The sequence below is a fragment of the Pelodiscus sinensis genome, chromosome 32 (genome assembly GCF_049634645.1).
Source record: "Pelodiscus sinensis isolate JC-2024 chromosome 32, ASM4963464v1, whole genome shotgun sequence".
NCBI classification, from domain to species: domain Eukaryota; kingdom Metazoa; phylum Chordata; order Testudines; family Trionychidae; genus Pelodiscus; species Pelodiscus sinensis.
The window spans coordinates 2,407,076-2,415,894 of NC_134742.1; the positions used below are offsets into that span (position 1 = coordinate 2,407,076).

General features: G+C 52.4%; 1 protein-coding gene across 1 annotated transcript in view; it reads right to left on the reverse strand.

The window, feature by feature from the left end:
* Window positions 1-7,300, reverse strand: part of LOC106731415 (uncharacterized) — a 28,069-nt gene extending 20,769 nt beyond the window's left edge. Inside the window, exons 1-5 of the mRNA XM_075913562.1 lie at window positions 6,959-7,300; window positions 4,250-4,345; window positions 3,714-3,944; window positions 3,408-3,430; window positions 2,295-2,410 (exon numbers count right to left, since the gene is read on the reverse strand). Of these exons, the coding sequence (XP_075769677.1) occupies window positions 2,295-2,410; window positions 3,408-3,430; window positions 3,714-3,944; window positions 4,250-4,345; window positions 6,959-7,300 (808 nt within the window). The remainder of the gene's footprint in view (window positions 1-2,294; window positions 2,411-3,407; window positions 3,431-3,713; window positions 3,945-4,249; window positions 4,346-6,958) is intronic.
* Window positions 7,301-8,819: the final 1,519 nt, after the last annotated feature.

Consider the following 8,819-nt stretch of genomic DNA (forward strand, 5'->3'; position numbering starts at 1 on the left):
CAGGCTGTTCTGATGCCAGCCAGAGTCACATCCCTGTTACAATAGCCCTGTGTGCCTGAGCCAGGGGCCCAACTTTACACTGCCCACATCCTTCTGTCCCTCCCGCATCCCTGCCCCATACCCAGCCCTCTCAGGGACACACCTTAGGCCTGTCGCTACTGTGCTGGAGGGATCCCTCACTGAGTGGGAGGGGCTTTCTCCTTCCCTGCAGCCCATTAGCCCAAATTGGCTGCCAGAGAGGCCTGGAGCTCAGGGAGGGGCTGGGCCCAACTCTAACAAGTGGCCTTTAATTGAGAGGCTAGATTTGGGGTGTTGCCCTTTAGGCCCCAGGGCCTGGTTCTCAGAAGGGCTGAGCCCTGGCAGCTCTCACTGACTCCACCTGTGGCTGTGGAGGTTGCCCAGACCTGGGGTACCAGCCCTGCAGCTCTCTGGTTAGGAGAGAAATGCAAGTGCCCAAATGAAGGGATTTTGCTGAATTTGGGCCTGAATGTTGTGACTTTTAGTAAGTCAGGAATTGTGAGGCACCCTGATGCCTGGGCCCTGCTACATCTGCTCCACATCTCTGTTTTCCATTAGTTATTATGTTAGGGTACGTCTACGAACTGGAGGACTTTACTCCAACTTCTGTAACTCTCATTTCACGAGGAATAAGGGAAGTCGAAGGAAGAGGGTCCTTCCTTTGACTTCCTGCTGTGTACACAGTGGCAAAGGCCGAATTAAGCTCTTTCAACTTCAGCTATGCAATTGACGTAGCTAAAGTTGCGTAGCTTAATTTGACTTTTGCTCTGCAGTATAGACGTGCCCTTTAGGATTGAGAATTGGTATAAGCATCATTTTTTTGGGAAACCAAGAGTCTGCATTTTTATGTGTTTACAGAAAACAGACATTAAGTGCTCTGCCTGGGAGCAGTTAGCAAAGTCCAGAGACACCCCTGCAGAGAAGTGACCTGTGCACCTCAGACTATGCTGCGTGGAAACAAATGAATCAGAAATGAGAATAACTTGAAAATCGCCTGGACAGCAGAACCCCTGGCAATTAAAAAGTTCACGCGTGTGCAGTGTGTGAGTTATACAAGATACGTATTGTTCATACCACTCAATGGTGATTGGAAGAGAACTAAGCAGTATATAATCTGGCTGCGCATAACGCATCAGACACTGAAAGGAGCAGTCAAAACATCATAGGAGAAATGCATCATGACCTGTCTCAATCAAGATATGGGCTGGCTAGGACACTACCTACTTCATAACCACTGAAGGCGCTAACAGCTGTGGTATCCTTCCCGCCTTAGCATCTATCTATTTACTTTGATCTGCTTAGGTTTAAGTACCCATTCTCCAGATACTTAATGATGCCCTGGCTCTCACCCCCCTTCCTTTTTCCTTTTTTTCTTTTTCTCTCCCCTCTCCTTCCCCTCTCCTATTTATTTTGAGTTTTCATATCCCCTACTCATAACTCCGGTCATCTGAAGAAGTGGGCTGTGCCCACGAAAGTTCATGATACCATGTACATGGTTTGTTAGTCTATAAAGTGCTACCAGACCATTTGTTGTTTTTTTCTGTATAGGTATGTCTACACTAGCCCCCTAGTTCGATTTAGGGAGGCTAATGAGGCTGACCGAAATTGCTAATGAAGCACAGGATTTAAATATCCCACGCTTCATTAACATGTTCTTGAGCGGTCGCCATTTGACTAGCCCTAAATAACTGCCCGCGTCTACACGCAGCAGTGAAACGGGATTCCAAATTAAAGCCCTAAATCAAATTAGCTGTTATTCCTCCTGGAATGAGGTTTACCAGCTAATTCGATTTAGGGCTTTTAATTTGGAATCCCGTTTCACTGCCATGTGTAGACGCGGGCAGTTACTTCAGGCTAGTCAATTTCTAAAATGGCGACCATGCTAATGAAGTGTGGATACTTAAATCCCGCACTTCATTAGCAATTTCGGTCACCCTCATTAGCCTCCCTAGATTGAACTAGGGAGCTAGTGTAGACATACCCTAACAGACTAACTCGGCTATCCCCTGAAGCTCCTGTCTATGCTCCAGGAGCAGTATTTCTTTCTGTGTGTCTGTAATTTCTTACTAATGGTCACTGTCATGACAAAGCCGGCTTTTAGCACAAATAAGGGGTTCCATTATTCTACCTGAGTATCTTTGACTGAAAGTGTGCACCATTCTCACCACACAGTTAAATAGAAGCTTCATCTAACTATGAACCAAATGACCAGCATCATTCTCTTTCCATGCTCTCATGCTTCACTCACTTTCCCCTCTTCCATCCCTTCTAAGTACCTTTGAACTCCCTCAGAGTCTCTGACAGCACAATTGTTTTCTGGGAGAAACCACTGACTCGCTCTTCCAGTTCAGGAGAAATCTCCTCTGGCTGCTGGAACTGCTGCTTCCCACACCTGGACAGAAACAATGTCACATGATGACACTGCATTAAGTGATTCCATTCTTAAGTTCCTGCTGGTGAGTCGCTGCTCTGATGGGCCTGGAGTTAGAATCCTTCCAATTCTCCCAGACTGAGCAGGAGCAGCACAGCCCATGGCCGTGCAACATTCCCCTCAAAGGACCCATCAATATACCTGAAAACTGTCCTGCAGAGACCAGCTATGGGGATGAAAGGGGAATTGAGTCTCCATGGCCAACTTACTCCTTGGCCTCCAGGCACTGAGGGACAGGAGATTTCCAGGTGAAGTGCTATAGAAATCTGCCCACTAGGAACTAGGCAGAGGGTATGTCTACACAGAAGCGCTATTTTGGAATAAGTGACATTATTTCAAAATAACACAGTGCACGTCTATACAGCAAACCATTATTTCAAAATACTGTCAAGCTGGAGGACTTCTAGCTCTGACTCCTGTAACCCTCATTTCATGAGGAGTAAGGGTCATTGAAGGAAGAGTGTCCTTCCTTCCCCTTCCTGCTGCGTAGACAGCGCCAAACGCCGAATTAAGCTACTTCAACTTCAGCTACGCAATTGACGTAGCTGAAGTTATGTAGCTTAATTCAACTTTTGCCCTGCAGTGTAGATGTGCCCTGAGACACCAACTCCCCCTTCCCCAGCTCATGCCCCACAGGTCTCCGAACAGCCCTCGGGGGGCAAGACCCTTGACCCCAGCTGCCTTGGGCTGAATGGTGCCCAGTGCCCAGCAGTGACAGGCCCATATTCCATCTCAGTCCTGAGGCAGCCAGTCCTCAGGGAGGTGACAGCTCTAGGAATTCCAGAGTTTTCTGTGCAAGGGTGAGACCCTCAGGCTGAAGTTCATCAGAGAGATTTGTGCCCAGTCTGTGACCTTCCCCTCACATCTGGCTGTAGAGCCTTGGGTGGATGCGGTGCTAACATCAGCTCCAAGCTCTTTCCCAGCACTGTTCAGTGAAAGGAGAGTGAGAGCCACCTACCTGCTCAAGGTGCTTCTGACATCCTAGAGGGGAGACAGAAAAGAATCTCAGCCCCATCAGACACACACGCAGGACCCCAGGGAAGGGATTTTGCAAACATGGGGAAGAGAGGCCCTGCCCTGGGCCCAGGGCTGTGGATTCCCTGAGCAAATGGGGCTTTGCCATCTCTGATAGCTCTGTACCTGTAACTCTGCAGAGCACAACAGTCACTCACATGTCAGATCTAACGGCTGGACCCCAGCGCTTGTGATTCAGGAGCCTCCCTTCCCTGTGTGTGGAGCTGGGATGTTTTTCCCTCAGTCTCACCTGCAGGAATTCACTCGCTGGCTTCTGGCACTTCCCCTCCAGCTCACTGATCCGCTCACTGAGACAAGAAATCAGCGCGGAGAGTTTCCTGACAATGTCAGTCTGGAGCCTTCCAATCTCCTTGTCCAGCTTCTCCAGCTGGGCCAGCAGAAGTCGCTCTTGTTCCTCCAGGAACTGCCGCAGCTGCTGAAACTGAGCCACAATCTTCTGCCTCTCGGCTTGTGTCTGTTTCTGTACGAAAACAGGGAAAGGGCTGGTCAGAGGCATGGATGAAGCGTGGGGAGCTGAGTGCGCAGCAGGGAGAACTTCTTGGAAAATCCTAAAATTTCTGACATTTGACTCTCCCTTGTGGGCAGTAGGCAGAGGCATCTCTCCCAGCTTCCCCTTTGGCCTGTGCTCCTCTGAAAGGGATGTTTTCATGTCTGTCACGAGCAGCATGTTCTTTTATTCATGGACTCTGGAAATTCAGACCCAGAACAGCAGGAGGCAGCATTCCCATTGCTAGTCCCTGCGGATTCATAACCACAGGCACCTACCAGATACTTTTGGCATTTCCCCTCGCCTGTTGCTTTCCATCCCAGCAGCTTTTCTCTCTCTTCCCTCAGAGTCTTCAAATGGGCTTGAATTTTTTTCTAAAGAAACAGAAATGAATTGGGTGGTTTCATTGTGACAGTGAGAGGGGTGTGAAACTGGGGGTTTTTTTCCCCACTAAAACCCATGATAACTGTTCTTCCCAATCTTTTTGTGATATCAGGGTCCCCAAGAAGATGAAATTTTATTAATACAGACTGGGAATGTGTCATAGAGTAACTTGTTACACATTCAAGCTCAGGTATTTTAGTAATTAAAAACTAAATTTCAATTATCACCATGCTTTATTGGTATATATGGATTGTTTAGTGGTACAGTGTATAACAGGGCATTGGAAACCCATGGGATAAGCAATACACTCATGTTTGAGAGGGTTTAATTTGCAGTGATTGGACAGAGCTCGTCTAAGCACCAGGGCAAACCACATGAAATTCAGGGAGGCAATGTGTCTGGAGCTGCACAGCTCCAGTTTGTGGAGTTCTGTCCCTTTTCAGAAGCAACTCAGCACTGGACACGGTTTCATCTAGTGAAAAAGAGACAGGAGGAGATTGAGGATGCAGGAGGACACCTGTGAGGGTGAGGGGCCAGGAGTGGGGGTGGCTATTCCCTGCAGATTGACATAGGTGGGGTGCACTGACAAAGGCTGACCAACTGGGGTGCAGCTGGGCCCAGGCAGGCAGACATGGGGATGTTCTGTATTCGAGGAATGCCTCAGTGACCCTCCCCCCAAATTAAACATCCTGATTCCGTTAAGTATGGTGGGGGCTTGCCCCAGTGCTGCTCTAAATGCTTGCAGCAGCAATGCCCACTGTCCCAGGCCCTGGTGCAGCTCTCAGCAGAAGTGCATTCTGGGAGATTCCCAAAGCCTGCCTGGTGGGACTAACTGAACCATGTTGGCTTGTCTGTGTGCCCACGTACCCACTAGCACTGGTCAGACCAGTACCAGGGAGCTCCAGCCTGGGGTTAGTTTTGCTCCAATCCAGTCTGATCCCTGTGGCACCCCCAGAGCCCCTGTTGTGAGTGGACTCAAAGAGCTCGGGGTCCCACACAGTGTCCAGCCTAGTGACCTTGTCTAGTGCAGGCCGCTGCATCTGAGCTTAACCCCTCACGGAGCAGCCCAGGAGTTCAGCATCCCAGTGAGAATCCTCCCCTCCCTGCTGGGCCTAGAGCTCTCAACATGTCTTTCCCTCCTAAGAGCCTTGATACATCGGCTACGTCTACACTGGCCCCTTTTCCGGAAGGGGCATGTAAATTTCACGAGTCGTCGTAGGGAAATCCGCGGGGGATTTAAATATCCCCCGCGGCATTTAAATAAAAATGTCCGCCGCTTTTTTCCGGCTTTTAAAAAAGCCGGAAAAGAGCGTCTAGACTGGCCCCGATCCTCCGGAAAAAGTGCCCTTTTCCGGAGGGTCTTATTCCTACTTTGAATAAGTAGGGCACTTTTTCCGGAGGATCGGGGCCAGTCTAGACGCTCTTTTCCGGCTTTTTTAAAAGCCGGAAAAAAGCGGCGGACATTTTTATTTAAATGCCGCGGGGGATATTTAAATCCCCCGCGGATTTCCCTACGACGACTCGTGAAATTTACATGCCCCTTCCGGAAAAGGGGCCAGTGTAGACGTAGCCATCATGTTTGACTGATGCCCCAAGGTAGCATCATGGCCTATTGGTTAGGGACCTGAAATGGGTCCAGGAAGACCTCAGCTCTAATCTGATCCTGGGCAACTTCCTTCACTGCTTTATGCCTCAGTTTCCCTTCCCACCTTTTGTCTAGTTAGAGTATCAATTGCTCAGAGCAGGAATTGTCCTTCACTGTGTTTTGTGTAGGGTTCACACCTCATTTGGGGTCTATAAGGGCTACTGTGATGGAAATAAAAAGTAATAAATTCTGTTTATTAAAAACTAGAGATTGTACCTTCCCCATCTGCAGTCACACAGACCAGCCTGCAATTCTTGGCTACGTCTACACTGGCCCCTTTTCCGGAAGGGGCATGTTAATTTCACCTATCGTAATAGGGAAATCCGCGGGGAATTTAAATATCCCCCGCGGCATTTAAATAAAAATGTCCACCGCTTTTTTCCGGCTTTTAGAAAAGCCGGAAAAGAGCGTCTACACTGGCCCCGATCCTCCGGAAAAAGCGCCCTTTTCCGGAGGATCTTATTCCTACTTCAAAGGAGGATAGGGGCCAGTGTAGACGCTCTTTTCCGGCTTTTCTAAAAACCGGAAAAAAGCGGCGGACATTTTTATTTAAATGCCGCGGGGGATATTTAAATCCCCCGCGGATTTCCCTATTACGATAGCTGAAATTAACATGCCCCTTCCGGAAAAGGGGCCAGTGTAGACGTAGCCTTTGTGATTTACACTTCACTGATGGTTAACACCTTCCCTTGTGTAAAAAGCTCCCTCACTTCTCCAGTGGGAGCTGGGTTTGAAAAGGGTTCAGCATCTCAGGGAAAACTTTCCTTCATCTGATATCTGTAAAGACTTGATATTTAGCCAGCAAGGTAGAGCATTTCTTTTGTTACAGCTTCTCCCTACCAGTAAGGCTTTGCAGAGCTGACTGATGAGTCAAGATGGACCAGGGAACAGTCAGGGAAATTAGCCTGTCATTAAAATCTAAAGTAATTACCCAGTAGACAGGGCAGCAGTTCCCTACCTTGTACTGCTGGGCAGCTTCCTGTATGGGCACCACCCTGTGCGCACGGTGTGTCCGGGACTCTTTGCAGATCACACAGATGGGGGCTTGATCTTCCACACAAAACAGCTTCAGCGCCTCCTGGTGCTCCCCACACACCCCGCCCCACTGCAGACTCAGCCGCTGGGCTATTGCCACCACGTTAGCCAGCTGCCTACTGGGCTGGACGGCTCCCTGCTGCACAGGGTCCCTGCATCCACTGTTGTGCCCACGCTGCAGAGTGAGAGGGGCCGTGAAATCCTCTAGGAAGATCCTGTCGGTCGCTTCCTGCAGGAGACGTCCCAATGGGCTCCCTGAGGCCATTGCTGCCTCTGGGCTGGGAACAGGCTCCGCCTAAGCCGCGCCTCCAGCAGGCAGGGGGCTGTTTGGCTTCCTGGAGCTGACTCGGGCTGTTTGCTGGGTGGGAAAGGACAAATGGGAGACATCGCAGCCCCGGAGGCTTCGGCGAGAAACGTCCCACCCGGAACCCGCCTGGCTGCAGATCGGCTCCCAGAGCTGCGTGTGTGCAGATACCAGCTGGGTATGTCGAATAGTGATAGAGATGCAGCCGTGTTCGTCTGGTCTAGTGGAGTATGCGCGCGCGCGTGTATCCGCTTAGCCGCTCCCAGCTGCGCAAGTTTTGTCATGTTCAGGTTTCACAGTTGTGCGAAGTGGCCGGGGAAGGCGCAGGCCGAATTTGGCGCAGGCAATGCTTATGCAGCCACTGAGGGACTACAACTGAGACCCGTGTCACTGAAACACGTCTCACCCGCGGGGCCCTCCGGGCTGCAGGGGCAGAGGGGAAGTGCATTTATTGAAACACAAACTGTCAATATGGGTCGCAAAACAAACTCAGAGGAAAGGCGCGTTGGAGTCCAGTCGGGACCCGCACCCCAGAGCCCCCACCTCGGCCCCACCCCCAGATATGTGACACTCCGCCCCCCCCCTCCCCGAGTTGCCCTGGCCGGGCAGACTGCGGGGGGAGGGGGGGCGCGCCTCGGTTTGCTGGGGCTACTCCGGCCCCGCACCTGCAGCCTGCGGCGCCGCCCGGCCCGGGGAGCCCAAGCCCGCTGGGCTGGGGCGTGGCCAGGCACCTTCCGGTCTCAGCTGAGCCCTGGCGCTGGCTCACGACCGGAGTCACTGGCCCGCTGCGCACGCGCGGTCTGACGCCCTCATTCCGCTCTGCCCCGCCCCGGCCGGGTTCTTAGTGCGCTTCCCCCCCCCCCCCCGCCAGTCGCTCCCTGTCCTTGCTCAGGCCCCGCTGCGGTTGGTCCTGAGCAGTCCCTGGGCGGAACCCAACAACGTCTCGCGCCGCGCACAAACACAAGACGGGTGCGGCCCCTGCTAGCGTCACTGCGCACGCGCCGCGCGAGCTCTGAGGGAGCTGTTTGTATTGTTACGCGCTGCGCTGCTGCTTCCGTTTCCGGTAAGCGAGGTAAGCTGAGGAGGCGGCGGCGGCGGCGGCTCTGGGGGGCCGGGGCAGAGGAGCGTTGGGGTGGGTGGAGGCTAGTGACGGGTGATATCAGGGGGCGCTGAGGGAGCAGCGCGGGGAGGTTTTGCCCTGGGACCCAAATCACTGGCCGCGGGGAGGGGGGCGGCTCTTTGTCACGCGGGCGGGGGGGGGGGGAGTCAGGTCACGTGACAACGACCCCAGCCTGGTGACGGGGGGAATTTCCCTGGCTCGGGCCCTGTCCGGGCTGCGGTTCAGACTCGCCCTGGCAGCGCAGCCCAGCTGCGGGGCTCCCGAGTGTTGGGTCAGTGGCCCAGGGCCGGGCTCTGCCCGCACGTCACTGGGGTGCGGGGCTGGGATGGAGACTGGTGCAGAAAAGGGATGGACTAATGT